General features: G+C 38.2%; 1 protein-coding gene across 2 annotated transcripts in view; it reads right to left on the bottom strand.

Moving 5' to 3' along the window:
• Window positions 1-253: 253 nt before the first annotated feature.
• LOC144958165 (uncharacterized) overlaps window positions 254-23,451 on the bottom strand; it is a 118,877-nt gene continuing 95,679 nt past the window's right edge. The window contains exons 12-22 of one of the 2 annotated variants that reach the window (XM_078889933.1): window positions 22,012-22,243; window positions 10,106-10,342; window positions 9,090-9,266; window positions 7,663-7,735; window positions 6,959-7,216; window positions 6,285-6,460; window positions 4,997-5,129; window positions 4,064-4,155; window positions 3,419-3,565; window positions 2,077-2,177; window positions 254-1,249 (exon numbers count right to left, since the gene is read on the bottom strand). In XM_078889933.1, coding sequence (XP_078746059.1) covers window positions 856-1,249; window positions 2,077-2,177; window positions 3,419-3,565; window positions 4,064-4,155; window positions 4,997-5,129; window positions 6,285-6,460; window positions 6,959-7,216; window positions 7,663-7,735; window positions 9,090-9,266; window positions 10,106-10,342; window positions 22,012-22,243 — 2,020 coding nt within the window. In that variant the 3' untranslated portion in view covers window positions 254-855. The remainder of the gene's footprint in view (window positions 1,250-2,076; window positions 2,178-3,418; window positions 3,566-4,063; window positions 4,156-4,996; window positions 5,130-6,284; window positions 6,461-6,958; window positions 7,217-7,662; window positions 7,736-9,089; window positions 9,267-10,105; window positions 10,343-22,011; window positions 22,244-23,451) is intronic. The other variant, XM_078889932.1, reaches the window with a different exon arrangement.

Genomic DNA, 23,451 nt, shown 5'->3' with positions numbered 1-23,451 from the left:
CGTAATCTAGTTCCTGTTGAAAGCTTTTGCAGCGTGATGCTGGATATTCAAGGCAAATAAATTAAAGATTTCAAGTAGTCAGAGGCAGCGTGGCTCAGCAGTACGGTCACCCACCGCTGCGCTGTGTGGCCATGAGCAAGTCACCTCACACTAGCTAAATTTGCAGCGCTGCAATGCTGCTTTTAAACAAATTATTATTATTAAAATGAGCAACTCTGGTTACTTACAAAATTTCAGTGAATACATTTCCTTCTTGTTTCATTCCCATGGCTTTAGACAAAATGAAAATCTCAATCATTTTTCAAGCATGCCTTGAGCCAATAATTTTACCAAAAAAAAAAATTGGTAAAGAAAATTAAAATTTTCATGCAATAGGAACCACTCTATTTTATCATAAAAACACCGCATTTGAGCTAGATTAAGGAGACTTGCTGAAAACAAGACCTGGCCAAAAGATGTTAAATGGGTACCTCCTGAAGACGAGGTGAAGAATTATACCACTCTGCCACACTGTTTTGATGGTAAAGGGGCTATTATTATTATTGGTATTGAGTGAGTAATGCCTGTGATCAGTTAACCATTTAAAAAAAAAAAATTATCCCTATAAAAACTTATGACTCTCCTCCACCGATATTTTCTGTTTACACAAAAACTATGAGACTGAACCAGTGTGAAATAAATTCCCTTCTTAGTCAATAATAGCTCTAAAATGCTGAAATTGCTTTCTTTAACATATTTATTCATATCTGACTACCTGGCATATTTAAAAAAAAAAGATTTACTCTGGGTCAATCTATGAATCCATTCACGAGTGAATCAAACTCGATCGCTACCCCACCTCACCCCGGCCCCATGTCATAAGGCTGTTTCATCAGGAGCAGCATTAGATGTCACTGTCACTCCCCCACCTGAGGCCCCTGTCCCACTACCACTACTAGCACCGCTTCTGCCACCGCTGCCAATTCCACCACTAGCTTCGCCATCCACACCCATTCCCCCACTGCCGTGAACAGCCAGAGAATGATGCTCGTCCTCTCCCTCGGAAATCCTATCCATCATTTCTCCAGCACCACCGCTGTAACCGCCAAACTCTCCCATTCCAACACCAGCTGCATTGCCGCAGCTGCTGTCATAACGAATCTGTTCCCGACATTCTTCCTTGACACGAGCTAGAAGCCGATGAAGCTCACGATTCCTCGGAGCCAGTCTTAGAGCATCCATGAGGTCTTGCTCTGCCAAACTGTATTGTCTGGGGGAAGAAAAGGAAACAAAAGAGAAAAATATAAGCCAAAAAACTAGAACATAGAAATGAATTTTCGTATCGAAATCCGAGTTAACCAATATCAAACAGAAAGTGAATTAATATAGAAATACTCTTTCTTTCCCTCTGTTGTTTGTTTACGGCATGAACTCCTTCAAGAATTAATAGAAACTAAAAACAATACAGAATATACAAAAATCTTAGATACATGGAGAAAAAATACCAAATAATGAAATGATCACAGCGTGTATTTTAAAATGTGTGCAAGCACGTGGCTGGAAATTCACAAATTCTGTGAACCCTAGATATTTGGAACTCTCTCCACGCCTGTTCTCAATGTTTTTAAGAACTGTGTAGATAAGAACTTAGATCACTTTAAGTTTAAGTCCTCAAATTTTTGTACAAAATATTCATATTTTACCATCCAAACCAACTCAATATAATACAATTAAGATACGGTGAGTGACAATTTTGGGGACCCTGTTAGCTCAATTGGTAGAGCACTCGCATCATGTGCAAAGGGATCTATCACTGGTGTAGTCGTGATTTTTTTTTTTACCACCTTGTCCATCCAGCAGTGATTGGGTAGCTAGGTCTGTTAGATCTGGTGGAAAGTACTTTGCGAGATAGATTAGCGTCCTATCTAAAGAATAGCAAGCAATTGCCATTGTCCGTTTCACGCTATAGAAACTGGGATAAACTCCGGCACCATGGGCCTTTTGCCTCTGTGGGACTACTGAGTCACAATTTTTTTTAAAGCAACCTTTCCCCCCCCCCCCCCCCACTCATTAATTGTAATTTAAATGAAATCCCACCTGTCATCTCGTCGTGCTCTAGCCCTGGCATAGAACGCCTCAAAACATTTGGGTCGAAGGTCAAGGGCTTTTGTGGCAAGGTCAATGGCCGATTGCAGTTCCTGTTAAGTAGAGGAGAAAAATGGTTGAAGTTGCAGCTTAGGGATTAACACAGAAAAATAATGATAATAGATAAGAGTGTATTATGATTCACACATGCTGCCTTTTTATATGTTTAAGAAACAGTCCACAGTGAGAAATAAAACTTTTAAAATTCCTCTATTTTACTCCTTATAATTGAACAAAAAATAATATCAAAATCAAATGTGAATGAGTAAAATCTGAAATTGGTCACATTGGACCCAAAATATTTGCAATATATTTTAAGTTGCAGGCTTGTAATTGGGGATTCGTATACACCCAGTTCCCAAAGTCGATGAAGAAATATGTTTACAGGGCTGCCTTCCTGAAATTTCAAAAATTCGTCGTTTCCAATGGATAAAGGAAAAAAATCACTTTAAAAATCTTCTTCCATTTGTCTTTCTGTTTATCTGGCACTTAAATACATACCCAGTTTTTCAGACTATATCTTACAGTTTGTTTTGTTTTTAAGGGTTTTACGGCGCTTGCAGCACATTTAGGTTATATCAGCGACAGTAAATAGGAAGAAAATGGGACAGTAAAAAGTTCTAGAATTACAATTAAAGCACCCAAGAAAAAATAAGACATAGGGGAACTGGGAACAAATAGGGATCAGATGTAGATTCCAAGAGCATACCGCCAATGTACTTAGTTTGAGATCATCTATAAGTCTCATCTGGACACAAGCACAAAATCCAACAAAGAGGAATACACTCAAATGTTTTACAAATCATATATTATAGATAGAAAACATAATAGAGTGCATAACAGAGAGATGATTTACAAGGAAAGAAATATCATCTCCCAAAACAAGAACTATGCATTTGACTGTTTCCCTCCCAGCCAGGACTCTGGACAAGGCCAGGAAAAAACCAAGTAATCTCATTCCAAGACAAAGACAGAAAGCATGTTGGAAAACAGATATAAGAGGATAGAAGACACATTATGTACCTCCCTGCCCACTATGGGAGGTCAGGAACTCCACCCAGATATCTTACAGGGTTGATGCCTACTTGTGATGATTTCGTAGTCGAATGAATGAATTTGTGTGATACCAAAAAAAAACTATTGTAAAGCACCTATGAGCACTATTTGTGGATACTGGCACTATAGCAAATAATAATAATAATAATAATAATAATAATAATAATAATAATAATAATAATAATAATAATAATAATAATAATAATAATAATACAACTCCCAAATTATTCTTACTTACATTCATCTTTCGTTTGCATCGGGATGAGTTGAGCAGGAAATGAAGTTTCAGATCTTTGAATGTCTGGGCTTCCTCTGGGGTGCTTTCCCTTGGGAATTTCTTCAGGGCATACTGGAATCTCATACTGGCCTCCTTAATGCGATTTTTCTGTAGGTGACAAAAGGGGGGAAATGAATGAATGAATGAATTCATGAAATTAATGAGATGAGGAAAGGGAACTAAATGCAAGGAATGAAAACTAACACAGACTTGATAAAAAGTAATGATGAAAAATAAATATAACAACTTAAAACAAAAGAAGAACAAAATACAAGACACTGAACATTTCAGATCCAAAACCCTTCTTCAGCCAACAACAAAAAAAACCCCAATAAAAACAAATACTTTACTTTAAAAATCTTGATCAATGACAGATGTAAATGTTGCTGCTCGAATCTCAAAGTAATAAATAACAATGTAAAATTGAATGTAAGCTTCAATTTATTATACGAAAACAGATAAAATGGACACTTCGGGTTTCCTCTTTATCAACAAAACAGGATGAATGAAACATTCATTCTGTTTTGTTGATAAATGGGAAGCCCGAAAGTTGTCGGGGAGAGAACAACCCAGAAAGCTATATTATCTCAGTCCTTTGGTTCTCACCTTGTATAGAATATTTCCATCCTCCATCAATTTGTTCAACAACAACAAGAGCACATCCGTCTTACCAGCTGCCATGGCCCAGGTGTCAGGACCTGTGATTAAAAACGTATGAATTATAATAGCATCACAAACAGTTGACAAAACAATCTTCTATTTTGAAATATATTCTGTAACATTAAAAAAAACAAAAATATAATTCTATTATTGTATTGCATTGATAGAATATTGTGTAGAGTCAAAATATCAAAGCGAATCTTATAGGGATCATACTTGTCTACATTTCATCTTGTTGTGATATCAACACTTGCCTCTAACGAGGAATCAGAAATATTGTTTCATTGATAAAAAGTAACGATGAAAAATAATTATAACTATATATAAATATAATTGAGCTCTGAGCTCCTAAAATACTGAGAATAAGGCAATGAGTGCTTATGCCAACTATTCTTCTCAAGATGGAATATCTTCACACATGCTGTACGATACAGTCACCAATCAACTATTTATTTGACGGGATCAGGATGAATTCACGTTTTTTTCTACTGACTGAAGAAGGGTTTTCAGCCTGAAACGTTTCGTGTTCTTTATTGAAGCTATCATAATCGTTCTTCTTCATCACTTTTCACAGTTGACAAACTCTAGCAGCAAAGTGTTAACATCTCTACTACAACAGGGGTCCCGATAGCTCAGTTGGTAGAGCAGTTATCAAAGGGACAGAGATCGATCTTGATCGATCTTGGGTGCAGTCGAAGTTTTTTTTCTGACCCCCCTGTCCACCCAGCAGTGATGATTGGGTAGCTGTTAGATCTAGTGGAAAGCCCTTTGCAATAGACTAGCATCCTATGAAAAAACGGACCGTTTCAAGCTATAGAAACTGGGGTAAACTCCAGTTCCATGGGTCTAATGGCTCTGAAGGACTACGACAACACTCACCTAATTTGGCTCCTTTCCTTAGAAAACAGACAATGACAGCTGTGTTGCGACATGCTATGGCTCTGTCTAATGCTCTCATGCCACTGAGGTCTACATGTTCTATCTGGGCACCTTGATCAAGCAAGAACTGAACCTGGTCATGAATCAAACAAGGGGAACAATATTAAGATAATATTTGTTTCAAGTTGTAGCATCAGTTAATAATAGTTATCAAATTAAGATTCATTTTTTTTTTTTTAAAGAGTCGAAGGCAAGAAACCATAAAAGAAAATAGGGAATCAGATTAGCGGAAGAGCAGCGTCCCTTGATTGAACGTCACCTTACAGAGAGAACGTCAACATGGTTTTGCGCATGCGTCTCTCTCGTCCTCGCTTTCGGTGAAGTGTCTCATGCCGCTTTCACCGGAAGCGAGGACGAGAGATGCATGTGCACAACCAACATGACGTTCTCTCTCTAATAACTTTTCCGCTGGTGACGTCCAATCAAGGGATGCTACTCTTCCGCTAATCTCATTCCCTATATTTATTTCAGTGCTTGTAATTGTAAATAAACATGTGTACACATAAATAAACAATTATAGCAAACTATTGTCTCATCCTGACACCAGCACAGGTTCCCACTAAGATGAATACACTCAAATGTTTACAGAATATATCCAAAACAGATAAAAAATAACTAACCGATCATAACAAAGAGATGATTTACAAGGAAAAAAACAACATCTTCCAAAACTTATACTAAACATTTGACTTTCCTTCTCAGCTAAGGATCCCAGCAAGGGTCAGGAAAAAACAATCCCAATTCAAGACAAAGACAGAAAGCAACTCGGAAAACAGATATAAAGGGATAGAAGACATTGTAAGTGTGAACAGCAATATAATTGTTTCACTGTAAAGTGTTGATAGCATAATGAAAAAATAAAATTTCTGACCCCTTTGTCACATCAGCAGTGACTGTTAGCTGAGTCCATCAAAATGGCAAGCAATTATTTCAGCCCAGTCAACATTTCAAAAACTGAGATAACTGTAATGCCCTAAAGAACTTAATCTTTTATGAAGTGTATTGAATAAGTAGGAAAAAACAAACTGTAATACCCTAAAGAACTTGATCTTTTTTGAAGTGTATTGAATAAGTAGGAAAAAACAAACTGTAATACCCTAAAGAACTTGATCATTTTTGAAGTGTATTGAATAAGTAGGAAAAAACAAACCTGCAATGCCCTAAAGAACTTTTTTTAGGTTATTGAATGAGTAAAAAAAAAAAAAAAGACAGGGACATCTAAACTTACGATGTTGGCATCTCCGTAGAAGGCTGCCAGATGGAGAGGACTACGCCCACTATTGTCTGTGTGGTGGATGTGAGACCCTTTCTTGACGAGACTCTCAACAGCCATGAGGTGACCTCTAAGGCAAGCCCAGCAAAGGGCAGTCAACCCTTCTTTGTCTACACTGCCCATGTCGGCACCTTTGTGTGGAGAAACAAACGGAAACAATGTTTTAAAAAATGAATTTAAAAAAATAATAATGAAAATAATAACAATAATAATGATAACAACAACAACAATATAATAATAATAATATTAATAACAATACAAATAATAATAATAATAGTAATAATAATAATAATAATAATAATAATAATAATAATAATAATAATAATAATAATAATGATAAAAATAATGATGATAATAATAATAATAATAATAATAATAATAATAATAATAATAGTAATAATAATAATAATAATAATAATAATAATAATAATAATAATAATAATAGTAATAATGATAAAAATAATGATGATAATAATAATAATAATAATAATAATAATAATAATAATAATAATAATAATAATAATAATTGCTAACTTGGTTTTCATGACCAGATCTTGATAAGCAGTTGTTTTTTCATCATAGAATTGATTTTATCAAAAGAAGGGAAGATGAGCAATAGAATAACTTACCTTTGTTAAGCAAGAGATCCAACACACTGCTGTGTCCTTCACCTGCAGCAATCATCAAGGGAGTCCTTCCATACTTGTCGGTGGTGGCTACCTCTGCTCCAGCCGACAGCAGGATGTCTGCAATCTCCCAACGACCAACTTTGACAGCGCACAGGAGTGGGGTGAACGACTTGCTGTTGGTGATGCACACATCTGCCCCGGATTGCAACAGGAAATGAACGGAATCCTTGCGTCCGTGGAGACAGGCAGCTGTCAGGGCTGCAAGAGTAAAATGGAACAAAAGCTGAATGAGGCTTTGATTGTGACAAAAGGTCATTTTTTTTGTTGGATGTGAAAATATAAGAGTCTTCAGAAATGGCAGATTTACATTTTTTTTGCTGACGAATCAGATGGCAACATGAGGAGAAAAAAAAATTTAACCCCCCCCCCCCAAATATATAGAGCAGGAAAATTAACATTAAGCAATACATTATTAAAATACTTGGTATTACTCCTTCAAAAATGGCAGGGATAAGTTTTTTTTGCTGTCGAATCAGGTGGCAATATGAGGAAAAAAAATTAAAAAACAACCCCCCCCCCCCTCCTAATATATAGAAAAGAAAAATTAACATTAAACAATACATATTACGTCTTCCAAACCCAATCACATTTATTTACTTCGTATGTCTCTAAAAACCAATGATAAAACATTTTGCAACAATCACCTGTTTCTCCAAGCAAGGAGTCCACCAAATCCAGCCTTGACCCTTTGTACATTTGGTGGAGATATTCCAAGATCTGATGACACAAGACAGAACATGAAAGTCTTGAATTAACATGGTGATAATAGACATTATTGATCTGAAGGTGGTCCTCATCAATTCTGCATGAATCGTTTACCTCCTGAGCTTTATTTTTTTTAAAAGCTCAATATCCACTAATCATGCTCAAACCGCTTTACAAGGGGTCCCTGACCAACAGTAACACCTTACACGTAGAACAAGACATGACGCCTGTTAGGTGATATTACGATTTTTTCGACAGAGACCACGCTGCTGACGGCCAGGTACTCATTTTATCCCTGAGAGTGGTGAGAGAATGTGAGTAAAGAGCCTTTTCCAAGTACTCAGCTACGCGCAAGTGAGGCTCAAACCTAGTACTTTCCAATCCAAACATGATGGTCATACCACAACACCACATAGCTGCACTATCTCACTAGCCATAAAACTATCACCTTAGGATAAAGATTTATTTCCGTCCCATTTTATACAAATCACTGACTCCTTGATAAAAGGCAAAAGTTAGACTTCTAGCAAGCAAGAAAACAAAACAAAACAAATAAACAAATAAGTAAATACATAAATAAATAAATAAATAAATAAAGAAATAAATAAAATTCAACCGTTTACATCTAAAAATCTGCTTGTAAAAAAATAAATCAGAATTTTGAAGAGACTAAAATCTGCATTTATTTTCAATTTGATAAAAAATAATGGTGAATATATACCAATTCTATCTGTGCTGATGACATGCTAGGGTAGTGGTATAAGAGACTGCTAGGGATTTATTGGAGTTATAAGAGACGTTAAAAAATAGTAGGTCTTCAGAGCCATTAGGCCCATGGCATGGAGTTTATCCCAGTTTCTATCGCGTGAAACGGGACTAGAAGCAATTACTTCCTACCCTTCCGATAGGACGCTAGTCTACCCCGAAGTACTTTCCACCAGATCAAACAGACCCAGCTTCTCAATCACTGCTGGGTCTGCATGGGGGGGGGGGGGGGGGGGGGGGGGGGGAGTGGGAAAAAAAAATCTCGACTGCATCTGGGATCGATCTCAGTCCCTTTGCTTGTGAAGCAGGTGCTCTACTATGACTAAGCTTATCAGGACCCCCATAATAAGAGAGATAAAGAGAAATAAAATGCGAGTCCTTTCACTTCCATGGATCGGAACCCACAAGGCAAGAGGAAACGCGGTCGTCCAAAACAGACTTGGAGGAGAAGCCTTCACCAAGATTTGTAAGTCTCCAATCTTACCTGGAGTGAGGCAAAGGTCTGTGCCAAGGACAGAAGAAGATGGAAGAGTGCTGTTGAGGCCCTATGCTTTGCCAGGAGCCAAGAGGCATAACTCATAAGTAAGTCCTTTCACTTTACCTGATTGTTGCCTGTAGCAGCGGCAGCGGCAAAACACTGTGTGATGGCCTCGTCTTTTGTGGGCTCTCCAGTCACAACAGGCCAGGAGAGATCCAGCAGAAAGAGCAGGGCATTCATTTGTCCATGAATCACGGCGTGAATGGCCGCACACTGATTCTGGTTGTCCACGGCTGAAATCTGGACAATTACAAAACATTTCAGACAAAACTTATAGAAAAGATTTTTTTTAATTATTAATTTATGTAAAATCAGAATAACTGTTCCAAGTCCTATCCAGAGTTTCAAGTTTATTCAAACTTAGGCCTTCGACAATAAGTCATAAAATTTGATGGCAACATTCATTTAAGTGAAAAAAAAAATGGCTAATGAAACCAAAAAAATATGATCCCATTAATGACCACACAATATAAAACAATGGTTATATCTCCAATACTGACACTAATAATACTATATATATATATATGAAGGCTGGTTTTCAATAACTCAATAAGTCAATTTTTCTACTTTTTGAGATTTTCCGTCCATGAGCTATATTGAAACGTGATTGTCAAAAAAAATTCCTTAGATTTGTTTGAAATTGAGGATTAATCTTGATAAAATGATGGACTGGATGAGGAATTTTTGGGGAAATAATCCTCAATGTCAAAATGGGGGGTGGGGGAAGAATGGTCCTGGTAGCCCAGTTCGTAGAGCACTCACTTCACACACAAAGGTACAGAGATCGCTCCCAGGATCATTCGAGATTTTTTTATTGGATTTCCCCTGTCTAACCAGCAATGAATGGGTGGCTGGATCTGCTATATCTGGCAGAAAGTACTCTGCGATAGCATCCTATATCCATATGATAGCAAGCAATTGCTATTATTGTCCATTTCACGCCATAGAAACTGGGATAAACTCCAGCTCCATGGGCCTAAAGTCTATGAAGGACTACTTGTTTTTGTTTTTTTAAATGTCAACATGGAAAAATCTGATACGAGACATTTCGGAAAACCACTCTTCATATCAATTCTTACCCTGGCGTGTTTGAGACAGAGCATTCTCATCACTTCCCGATGTCCAACAGCAGCGGCGTGACACAACGGGGTGAGCCCCGTGTCTGAAAAGGCATTGGGGTCAGCCCCGAATTCCATAAGGAGTGAGACCATCTCGGTGTAGCCCTCCCTGGCTGCCACACAGAGCACTGGTGCATTGTTCCAGTACTGAGTCCGGGCATTGGGAGATGCACCTGATAACAAGATGAGCCGACTAACCTAAAGGGAAAGATTAAAGATCAGCTATTTGAAATGGTATAATACATTTTTTTAAACTTTAAAATTACGTCCATTTGCAACATGTAAATGTTGCTGCTCGAAGCTCGAAGAAATAAATAACAATGTGAAATTGAATGTAAGCTTCAATTTTATTACAAAGACAGATCAAATGAACGTTTCGGGTTTCCCCTTTAACAACAAAACAGGATGAATGAAACACTACAGACTTATAGTTTGAAGTCATCTTTGACGTTTGTGCAACATCTAGTGAGTTGTTAGTAGTGCTCAAGGAAACAAGTGATCCCACTGGTTAAACTATTGAATACAACTCACAATTTGTTTTCTTTTGTGGCCAAAGACTTGTTAAAGATGTCTCCAGTCAAACCCACACATTTGACTTTTATTTTTATGGCCAAGAGAGGGACATTCTCTACAATTAACCAGTAGATTTTTCACCAATCAAAACATGGAATTTGTGACACACCACACGTGCTCGGACAAACATATAGTGCTTAGGCCACTGGGACCCCCCCTCCCCCCCCTTTGGGAGTTTATGCCACTATGTTTTTCAAATAATAGAACTTATTGGCCATACAAATTCCACTGTTACCGTAAAAATAAGTGTCATTTAAGAGAGTTATGGCCCTTTGAAAAAAGTGAGTTGTGTCCCCTTGCAAAATAGAGACAACATTTCTTTCAAAGGCTCTGGAGACTATAGTGCTTAGGCCACTGGGACCCCCCCCCCCCCCCCTTTGGGAGTTTATGCCACTATGTTTTTCAAATAATAGAACTTATTGGCCATACAAATTCCACTGTTACCGTAAAAATAAGTGTCATTTAAGAGAGTTATGGCCCTTTGAAAAAAGTGAGTTGTGTCCCCTTGCAAAAAAGAGACAACATTTCTTTCAAAGGCTCTGGAGACTACAATATTAATTCAAATATATGCAAATTGGGTATCAAACTGAAGGAAATTAAATATACTATCAAACTATGTGCACAAGCTTTCAATTTGTAAAATATTATATAGATTCACAGAAAGTTGAAACAATTTGTCAGTAATCTCATGAAGTGTCATATCTAAACTTATGGGGTATTTCAGTGTTTTACACAAAAATTATTTTAAATATGGCCAAAAACAGCATGTTCATTAAAAATGTAGCACTGAAGAAAGCTATGGCCCAAGCCTCAACAACAACCTTCATATTTCTCCGTTACAGGAAAAACTAAAAGTGTACGCAACCCTTAAATTTTTCTCCACTTTGTGGGATGCCAAATTCATCATAATTTTCATTCTTTTTAAACATGGTATTGATGTCCAGTTGTCACATTTAAAAGTAAGTTGAAGGTGTGGTAAAAACAATAGATATATCATGAAAAAAGACTAATTTGTTCACAACCCAAGTGAAGCATCATTACCGAAGACTTTTGAACGAAATCGCATTGTTATATTATGAAGAATAATTGATACTCAAAAGGGATTCTTGATTCAAGATGCAGTAAGTACATAAAAACAATATCCTTATGTGTTTTGCAAACATGCTATACTCCTTAACAGTTTGCACTGCTCACCAATTTATTACATATCCTCATCATCAGTAGCAAAATCCTCTTCGTCCTCTGAAGTGTCGTCAAGGAAATCACTGTCAAAGCTATCACTACCATCCTCGGCATATGTATCTTCGTCAGTACTGGTGCAGCTTTCTTCGTTACACAATTTCCTGCAACTCATCTGGAATGAAAGCATCTTTGAACCACTGTACTTCCAATTCAGTTGCAGAATTTCTCTGCCAACCGTTATCCTCTGGTTTTGGAATGCTAGGATTCTGGCACACTGCATTCCTCCAAATGAGAGTTTGAATGTTGGCTCTTGATATGTGCAGTGACAATACTTGACTACAAGGAGGCATCTGACACAGATCAATTCCACCACTGCATGAGATGGTACCTTTCTTTCCTTTGAAACGCTGGCGAATTATGTCATACCTCACTTTGTTGACACTTGTGCATGAGGTTTTGCCATACAGCTTGCACACAAATGACTCTAACATGAGACAGTAATTACTCGAAACAGCTGCTGATGTTCCAAATCTGGAGAACAGAATTCTAAGATCTTCCTCCTTTTGAAGAAATTTTAGAGCTTTCAGCTTTCCTTGCCCAGCAAAGCAACTTGTTGTGTCACAGCCTGTGAATGCATGGACACCAAGTAATGCATCACACATCTGTTTAGACAAAGTCTTTGCAATCTGAGAGACATTGATTTGTCGCCTGTTGTTGCTACAGCCAGTATCAAAAATCAGGGTCTTTCCAATTGTCTCTGAGAATGAAAGGAGAAGTAAGAAGACATCCGTGTCTGGTGATCTGACAACAATTGTTTCACAGTTTGGTTGGCGGGAAGCATATTGACAGTGCAGTATAATTCGTGTGTCTGCCTCTTCCTGTGATGAGTAGAGATCTAGACAAGGTACAGCTGTGGTAAATTCATCCGTGTCACTGTAAAGTAAGGCGCATCTCTCTTCACAGACAAAGAAGATTTCCCTGTTTCTCAATTTCTTTGCATATTCGTTACTTTCCCATTCCTTGAGGAGAAACCTGATAAGGGATCTTTTGTTATCAACGCAGCTGAGAAATGATTTCCAACGTCTGGGCACTGTTGTTTCAGATCCTCTTAACAAGTATGCATTATCTTCAGAAGTTCATCTCCTCAATCTCTCACAACCTTTGATTGAATCTTCTATGTAAGTATCAGTCACAAAGTGTACACAAACTGCTTGTGGTAAGGAGGAAAATGTAAGTTTGGCTACTTCACCAAATGTATTTGGGATTGCTGACAGAGTTTGTAACAGTGCATTGCCATCAACAATGAAAACGGTGTTTGTTTGGTTTTTTTTTGCATAATCCTCGAACATTAATGAATTGTCAGGCGTGAGCTTGTGCAAAAGAGTTGCTTTGTTGGTCTTCAGAGGTAAACCATCTGATGAAGCCAGCGACCATGGAGTAGGTGTTAGAGGATATTGAAGAACTTTTTGAAGATCAACACTGTGCTCTTGGGACAAAACAAGAAGCTGGCCAAATAAATTTCTTTGTGCCTTGATTTTGACCACGTTCATGTCTTTTTTCACTGTTACCACTTTCCTCAATGATGCAAATGTCTTGGTCTTGTTCCTTTCTAATGGCTTGTGAAATTCTACAGTCTTTTCCTTCAGTCTGTTTTCAACAAAACTTTCAAACAATCTTTTTCCTGTTTTTTTCCACGGCTAGCAGGTCATCAGCAACATCCTCTTGCACTTTCATTCCTGAAGCTTGACTGGCCAGACCATCTTCAACTTCAAAGGGATTGATAAATGCTGAAAATGCCTGGAGGATCTTTTGCACTCGCTTTTCACTTTGTCTTTTTTTCTGCAAGGCTCAATTCTTTGTGGGTGTCTATATCCATACAGTTGTTGTTGCTGATCATTCTTTGGGTTGCTGATACATATTCTGCTCGATTGTGTCTTGTTACACTCCAACGGTAATATCTTGGAAGACTCTTGCTGAACCCAACAATACCTCCTTTTGTCTTTGCATGTTTGTTTATTGTTTGTTCAATGGTCATATCAACTGCTATTCTTCTAGCAGGCGTCCTTGATCTGGAGACACTAAATCCATTATCTTGTAACATTTCTTCTGCCCCCTGGGTGGGAATGAATCAGGTTGGCTAGTGACACAAAATATACACTGATATACTTGGCATAATTGTGGTGATTCATGGTAAAAAGCAGTGGGCACAGTTCTTTTAAACAAGATATATGAAGAAGAAAGTTGTTTGTCTTTGTAGCTCGCAGAAACTGGAGGAGAAGCCAAACTCTGTCCATGTATTGGATCCAGTAGTGTGCAGTTTTTCCGTACTTTCCTGAGCGGACACTCTCTTTGAAGGCTTCATACTGGGAAAATAACTCAGCATACACAGTTGACTGGAGAATTTTATTAGCTGTATGGCTTGAAATTCCTTCGGTTAATTCCTTTATGTAAGACATGAGGTCTTTACTGAGTTTTGAATCCGTGTCCTGCTCAAATTTTGCAAGCAGAAGTCTCTCTAGAGCCTCCAAAACAGACACATGCACTCGTATAGCCCTGTTGTAGTTCTTTCCACTCATAACCCTATCCATAGAACCATGTGCACATAGCTCTGCTTCAGTCACAATTTCTTCAAAACCAGATCCATTTTGGAGCTTTCCCAGGGCACCAAGATATGACATTATGGTGTGAAAGACACCCAGGTGAATAATGACTGTTTTGTAAAGCTGTGGGTTTTGCCAGACAATATCGTAAGCTTTCTTTGCTACAGCAAGGTCAAATGTTACAAATGTATATGGCTGACCAAGCTCTTGTGTTGCCTCTAAAGATAGTTGTAGCACCTTCTGTACTGTAGCTGCTTCAGTTATGGGAGCATTGATGACAGGCATATATTCAACAATTGAAGGCATGTTGGTTTCATTTTCATTTTGGGGGTTTGGAGTTGTTGATGAAAGCCAACCTTTCCAGCCAGGGAAACGTTCTCCGTCTGAATTCAACTTCATCCTACAGAACACCCACAGAAAATTATCTTGGTACAGCTGTCTTTCTTGATTGTTTTCTACTGTTGTTGTGGAAATAGTCAGAGAAGGTTCTGCTCTTCCAGTTGCAAAGCAAGGCTGAATTTGGATGGGTTTGAAAGTTGCTGACCTTTTCTTTGTTTTTCCAGTCGTGACATTTTGTTGCTCTATTTTTCTTTCCAAGTTTCCTTCTTTTATTTCTTGGATCATGATGCCATTAGTAGAGTGTGTGGTGCCAGACCCATCAGTGGTCTCCTCTGTGAGATCGAAATTATCCCAGCAAAATGGGTGATTTTTGGATGTGCCAATGCTGCAGAAGGAAGATTTGTGGAGCATTCAACAACACTATCGCACATTGCAGTCTCCAGTTCCAAAAGAGTAGAGTGGGATGCGCAATGTCCAAAGCGGTTAAGGATGTTTATAATCTGAAAACTTCCAGTCAAATGCCTCACAGTCATCCCCAGAAGTAAATGTTTAGGCATTTTCCATTGTCCACAAGTGACATTATATCAAACACCTTGGGCCATGGAACGTACAAGTCTTTCAGACCTACTACTCATATGTCCTGCACCTTGCTTGGATAGGAGTGTAGTAAAAAATTTGATCAGAGCAGAAGGAAGTTGGTCTTGAGCAGATAGCAAATACTCTGATGTGGGGGGGGGGGGGGGGGGGGGGGGGGGGAGGGGGGGGGGCCAAGGCATTTGTGAATGATCTTTGAAAGAATCCAGAATCAAATGTCTCAAGGTTACAGCAGCTTCTTGCAGTTTTCTTTCCTCTGATGAGGCACTCTCAAATGCAGCTTCAATTGCACAGCCTTTGGGGACTTCATTATTATAGAGAAAATGGCTATCAAAGATTTAAAAACCCTATATAGCTTTGTAAAATATTTTATGATATGAGGCAAAAAATGAGAAATGACAATAAAATTCCACTATTTATTGCATTTGAAGCAATTTTAGGGTGATAAACAATCATTTTATGCACAAAAATGAGTTCACGAAAAATTGCACCCGATGACCTTTCAAGGGCCATAACTCCTGTAAATGATACTTGAAAAAACTGTAACACCCGGATTAATTTGTGTTATATGTCCCTGAAGCATGCCTGAATTGTGCTAATGCAAAATCCCTCTTGTTTATTCATCCTGAAGGGAAACAAGTACACTGTAATAGATTTTTTTTTCAAATTATAGAGAAAATGGCTATCAAAGATTTAAAAACGCTATATGGCTTTGTAAAATATTTTATGATATGAGGCAAAAATGAGAAATTACAATAAAATTCCATTATTGATTGTATGTGAAACAATTTTAAGGTGATAAACAACCATTTTATGCACAAAAACGATTTCACAAAAAATTGCACCCAATGACCTTTCAAGGGCCGTAACTCTCGTAAATGCCACTTGAAAAAACGGTAACACCCGGATTAATACTCAAGATATATTGCTGTTTCAGAAAAACCATGTGGCGAAAACTCCCCCAGGGGGGGGGAGGGTTTCGCCCACTGGCCCATGCACTAGTGCATGGGCCAGTGGGCGAAACCCTCCCCCCCTGGGGGAGTTTTCGCCACATGGTTTTTCTGAAACAGCAATATATCTTGAGTATTAATCCGGGTGTTACCGTTTTTTCAAGTGTCATTTACGAGAGTTACGGCCCTTGAAAGGTCATTGGGTGCAATTTTTTGTGAAATCGTTTTTGTGCATAAAATGGTTGTTTATCACCTTAAAATTGTTTCACATACAATCAATAATGGAATTTTATTGTAATTTCTCATTTTTTGCCTCATATCATAAAATATTTTACAAAGCCATATAGCGTTTTTAAATCTTTGATAGCCATTTTCTCTATAATTTGAAAAAAAAATCTATTACAGTGTACTTGTTTCCCTTCAGGATGAATAAACAAGAGGGATTTTGCATTAGCACAATTCAGGCATGCTTCAGGGACATATAACACAAATTAATCCGGGTGTTACAGTTTTTTCAAGTATCATTTACAGGAGTTATGGCCCTTGAAAGGTCATCGGGTGCAATTTTTCGTGAACTCATTTTTGTGCATAAAATGATTGTTTATCACCCTAAAATTGCTTCAAATGCAATAAATAGTGGAATTTTATTGTCATTTCTCATTTTTTGCCTCATATCATAAAATATTTTACAAAGCTATATAGGGTTTTTAAATCTTTGATAGCCATTTTCTCTATAATAATGAAGTCCCCAAAGGCTGTGCAATTGAAGCTGCAATTGAGAGTGCCTCATCAGAGGAAAGAAAACTGCAAGAAGCTGCTGTAACCTTGAGATATTTGATTCTGGATTCTTTCAAAGATCATTCACAAATGCCTTGCCCCCCCCCCCCCCCCCCCCCCCCCCCCCATCAAGTATTTGCTATCTGCTCAAGACCAACTTCCTTCTGCTCTGATCAAATTTTTTACTACACTCCTATCCAAGCAAGGTGCAGGACATATGAGTAGTAGGTCTGAAAGACTTGTACGTTCCATGGCCCAAGATGTTTGATATAATGTCACTTGTGGACAATGGAAAATGCCTAAACATTTACTTCTGGGGATGACTGTGAGGCATTTGACTGGAAGTTTTCAGATTATAAACATCCTTAACCGCTTTGGACATTGCGCATCCCACTCTACTCTTTTGGAACTGGAGACTGCAATGTGCGACAGTGTTGTTGAATGCTCCACAAATCTTCCTTCTGCCGCATTGGCACATCCAAAAATCACCCATTTTTGCTGGGATAATTTCGATCTCACAGAGGAGACCACTGATGGGTCTGGCACCACACACTCTACTCATGGCATCATGATCCAAGAAATAAAAGAAGGAAACTTGGAAAGAAAAATAGAGCAACAATATGTCACGACTGGAAAAACAAAGAAAAAGTCAGCAACTTTCAAACCCATCCAAATTCAGCCTTGCTTTGCAACTGGAAGAGCAGAACCTTCTCTGACTGTTTCCACAACAACAGTAAAAAACAATCAAGAAAGACAGCTGCACCAAGATAATTTTCTGTGGGTGTTCTGTAGGATGAAGTTGAATTCAGACGGAGAACGTTTCCCTGGCTGGAAAGGTTGGCTTTCATCAACAACTCCAAACCCCCAAAATGAAAATGAAACCAACATGCCTTCAATTGTTGAATATATGCCTGTCATCAATGCTCCCATAACTGAAGCAGCTACAGTACAGAAGGTGCTACAACTATCTTTGGAGGCAACACAAGAGCTTGGTCAGCCATATACATTTGTAACATTTGACCTTGCTGTAGCAAAGAAAGCTTACGATATTGTCTGGCAAAACCCACAGCTTTACAAAACAGTCATTATTCACCTGGGTGTCTTTCACACCATAATGTCATATCTTGGTGCCCTGGGAAAGCTCCAAAGTGGATCTGGTTTTGAAGAAATTGTGACTGAAGCAGGGCTATGTGCACATGGTTCTATGGATAGGTTTATGAGTGGAAAGAACTACAACAGGGCTATACGAGTGCATGTGTCTGTTTTGGAGGCTCTAGAGAGACTTCTGCTTGCAAAATTTGAGCAGGACACGGATTCAAAACTCGGTAAAGACCTCATGCCTTACATAAAGGAATTCACCGAAGGAATATCAAGCCATACAGCTAATAAAATTCTCCAGTCAACTGTGTATGCTGAGTTATTTTCCCAGTATGAAGCCTTCAAAGAGAGTGTCCGCTCAGGAAAGTACGGAAAAACTGCACAATACTGGATCCAATACATGGACAGAGTTTGGCTTCTCCTCCAGTTTCTGCGAGCTACAAAGACTAACAACTTTCTTCTTCATATATCTTGTTTAAAAGAACTGTGCCCACTGCTTTTTACCATGAATCACCACAATTATGCCAAGTATCTCAGTGTATATTTTGTGTCAGTAGCCAACCTGATTCATTCCCATCCAGGGGGCAGAAGAAATGTTACAAGATAATGGATTTAGTGTCTCCAGATCAAGGACGCCTGCTGGAAGAATAGCAGTTGATATGACCATTGAACAAACAATAAACAAACATGCAAAGACAAAAGGAGGTATTGTTGGGTTCAGCAAGAGTCTTCCAAGCTATTACCGTTGGAGTGTAACAAGACACAATCGAGCAGAATATGTATCAGCAACCCAAAGAATGATCAGCAACAACAACTGTATGGATATAGACACCCACAAAGAATTGAGCCTTGCAGAAAAAAGACAAAGTGAAAAGCGAGTGCAAAAGATCCTCCAGGCATTTTCAGCATTTATCAATCCCTTTGAAGTTGAAGATGGTCTGGTCAGTCTAGCTTCAGGAATGAAAGTGCAAGAGGATGTTGCTGATGACCTGCTAGCCGTGGAAAAAAATAGGAAAAAGATTGTTTGAAAGTTTTGTTGAAAACAGACTGAAGGAAAAGACTGTAGAATTTCACAAGCCATTAGAAAGGAACAAGACCAAGACATTTGCATCATTGAGGAAAGTGGTAACAGTGAAAAAAGACATGAACGTGGTCAAAATCAAGGCACAAAGAAATTTATTTGGCCAGCTTCTTGTTTTGTCCCAAGAGCACAGTGTTGATCTTCAAAAAGTTCTTCGATATCCTCTAACACCTACTCCATGGTCGCTGGCTTCATCAGATGGTTTACCTCTGAAGACCAACAAAGCAACTCTGTTGCACAAGCTCACGCCTGACAATTCATTAATGTTCGAGGATTATGCACAAAAAAAACAAACACCGTTTACATTGTTGATGGCAATGCACTGTTACAAACTCTGTCAGCAATCCCAAATACATTTGGTGAAGTACTTACATGTTCCTCCTTACCACAAGCAGCTTGTGTACACTTTGTGACTGATACTTACATAGAAGATTCAATCAAAGGTTGTGAGAGATTGAGGAGATGATCTTCTGAAGATAATGCATACTTGTTAAGAGGATCTGAAACAACAGTGCCCAGACGTTGGAAATCATTTCTCAGCTGCGTTGATAACAAAAGATCCCTTATCAGGTTTCTCCTCAAGGAATGGGAAAGTAACGAATATGCAAAGAAACTGAGAAACAGGGAAATCTTCTTTGTCTGTGAAGAGAGATGCACCTTACTTTACAGTGACACGGATGAATTTACCACAGCTGTACCTTGTCTAGATCTCTACTCATCACAGGAAGAGGCAGACACACGAATTATACTGCACTGTCAATATGCTTCCCGCCAACCAAACTGTGAAACAATTGTTGTCAGATCACCAGACACGGATGTCTTCTTATTTCTCCTTTCATTCTCAGAGACAATTGGAAAGACCCTGATTTTTGATACTGGCTGTAGCAACAACAGGCGACAAATCAATGTCTCTCAGATTGCAAAGACTTTGTCTAAACAGATGTGTGATGCATTACTTGGTGTCCATGCATTCACAGGCTGTGACACAACAAGTTGCTTTGCTGGGCAAGGAAAGCCGAAAGCTCTAAAATTTCTTCAAAAGGAGGAAGACCTTAGAATTCTGTTCTCCAGATTTGGAACATCAGCAGCTGTTTCGAGTAATGACTGTCTCATGTTAGAGTCATTTGTGTGCAAGCTGTATGGCAAAACCTCATGCACAAGTGTCAACAAAGTGAGGTATGACATAGTTCGCCAGCGTTTCAAAGGAAAGAAAGGTACCATCTCATGCAGTGGTGGAATTGATCTGTGTCAGATGCCTCCTTGTAGTCAAGTATTGTCACTGCACATATCAAGAGCCAACATTCAAACTCTCATTTGGAGGAATGCAGTGTGCCAGAATCCTAGCATTCCAAAACCAGAGGATAACGTTTGGCAGAGAAATTCTGCAACTGAATTGGAAGTACAGTGGTTCAAAGATGCTTTCATTCCAGATGAGTTGCAGGAAATTGTGTATGAAGAAAGCTGCACCAGTACTGACGAAGATACATATGCCGAGGATGGTAGTGATAGCTTTGACAGTGATTTCCTTGACGACACTTCAGAGGACGAAGAGGATTTTGCTACTGATGATGAGGATATGTAATAAATTGGTGAGCAGTGCAAACTGTTAAGGAGTAAAGCATGTTTGCAAAACACATAAGGATATTGTTTTTATGTACTTACTGCATCTTGAATCAAGAATCCCTTTTGAGTATCAATTATTCTTCATAATATAACATGCGATTTCGTTCAAAAGTCTTCGGTAATGATGCTTCACTTGGGTTGTGAACAAATTAGTCTTTATTCATGATATATCTATTATTTTTACCACACCTTCAACTTACTTTTAAATGTGACAACTGGACATCAATACCATGTTTAAAAAGAATGAAAATTATGATGAATTTGGCATCCCACAAAGTGGAGAAAAATTTAAGGGTTGCGTACACTTTTAGTTTTTCCTGTGACGGAGAAATATGAAGGTTGTTGTTGAGGCTTGGGCCATAGCTTTCTTCAGTGCTACATTTTTAATGAACATGCTGTTTTTGGCCATATTTAAAATAATTTTTGTGTAAAACACTGAAATAGCCCATAAGTTTAGATATGACACTTCATGAGATTACTGACAAATTGTTTCAACTTTCTGTGAATCTATATAATATTTACAAATTGAAAGCTTGTGCACATAGTTTGATAGTATATTCAATTTCCTTCAGTTTGATACCCAATTTGCATATAGTTGGTTGTTTATAAACAATAACGTGAACGAATTCGCCCTCCATCTGATCGTTGTTATTGTTTTTATATTGAAAAATGGGTGACTAGTTATCACATGGTTTTCTCATCTTATTAAAAACGTTTAAGTTTACACATAGTTTTCTGTGCTGATTCTACTGATCAAGCGGTAGAACAGTGGGTATTTTACTTATCACTGCCATTGTTTACATGATGACGATTGTCCGAGAGGCGTGGTTATCTACCGGTTACCATTCACCATGGTGTCGTCATTGGTGTGTCGCATGGTTGACGTCGATTGTAGAGTGTCCCTCTCATGCCAGGGGCAGAGGTGCCATAACCATTAGATTGTGAGTTTGACTCCTCATTGCCACAAAATTTTTTTTTATTTTATATTGTTTTCTGGCACTATTCTACTCACTTCATTTCTTGTCAATATCAATAAAACTGTCCAATTACCTTGATGTTGGGTGAGAATACATTTCGGTGAGAGACTAGGGCAGCACTCAGGTTGGGAGAGCTCAAACACATCCAGTAGGCTTGCATGTCCCTGGAGGAATAGCCCAGCTGGCGACTGACACTTTTGTAGATGTGGGCCTTGAGGATGTGGTGGCCCAGCTCTATTGTCTTCTCAGGGGACAGCGGGGCCGACACACGCGACAAGCGAAAAGCCATCAGAGCGTGACCATTTCTAAAATTAGAAATATAAAAGAATTTTTTAAATGTTTGAGTGACAACATATCTTATTTCTAAAATAATAATTAATAAAAAAGAAAACTGAGTTTGAAAAGAGTAATAATACAATACTTTTTAAAATGATATAACGATCAAGTACATCTGGATAAATAATCAAACAACGATGAAATAAAAACAATATTGACAGCATCATTATTCAAAACGATAGCAAGAAAAGCAACTGTGACAACAACAACAACAACAATGGTAGCAGCAGCAACAATAACAACAGTAACAACAACAAACAACAGCTGCGACAATAACAACAGAAACCAGCAGCGGCAACAATAACAGCAACAACGATTTCCTATAAAAACTTGATTTATGTGACCACAAATTCCATTTCATTCTTGCGCTATCAAGAATTGTAATAGTTTTTTTTTTAATTCAATGACTTAAATAAGACAAACACATAAATAACAGACAACGGTTGTACTAATAGATAGAACGAAGATAACGTCACTCAGGTCTTTGTTATTGGTTTTTGCCATCCACGTTTATGAGTAGTTCTCACTAAACTGTAAGAACCAGACTGTAAAAGTTCATGGTTACACATAGTTGGTCCGTTATACTTTCGGATGGCAATGTTGTGAGCTTCTTAGCCAAGCGCAGCGCATACTATCTATACAGTACCCGCTGATGGGATTATTCGGTAATTTAAAACCAAGAATAGGTGTGCATAACTCAGCTCTGTATTATCATCGTTTTAAGCCAGACTTTTTTTTATGAGTAGTTCTCACTAAATTGTATTATTCAGACTTCAGACTATAAATATTGTTTTGTGTATTGGTCCGTTATAGATAGTTCGAAGATGACGTCACTCAGGTCTTTGTTATTGTTTTTTTTTTTTGCCCAAAAAGACTGGCATTTTGACGTCATTATTTGGTTTTTGCACCGCCTAGTGAGCCGTCGTTAGTAGTGCTCGTGGAAACAAGTGGTCCCAATGGTTGAACTATTGAATACAACTCACGAATTGTTTTCTTTTGCGGCCAAAGACTGGCATTTTGACGTCATTTTTTGGTCAGTGTCAGGCTATAAGTTAATGATGGCTACGGTCAGGCAGCACTCAACTTTAGTTGAAGGATTTTTAAAAGAGAATGTTTACGAGGATCTGCTTTTTAAATATATAGTCACAAACATTCGATTAGTTTATTAATGTCAGGT

The sequence above is a fragment of the Berghia stephanieae genome, chromosome 12 (genome assembly GCF_034508935.2).
Source record: "Berghia stephanieae isolate SIO BIC M18660-M18661 chromosome 12, UCSD_Bste_1.3, whole genome shotgun sequence".
In the NCBI taxonomy this organism is placed as follows: domain Eukaryota; kingdom Metazoa; phylum Mollusca; class Gastropoda; order Nudibranchia; family Aeolidiidae; genus Berghia; species Berghia stephanieae.
Note: the sequence above shows the minus strand (reverse complement) of the source record. Positions and strands in the feature narration are given on the sequence as shown.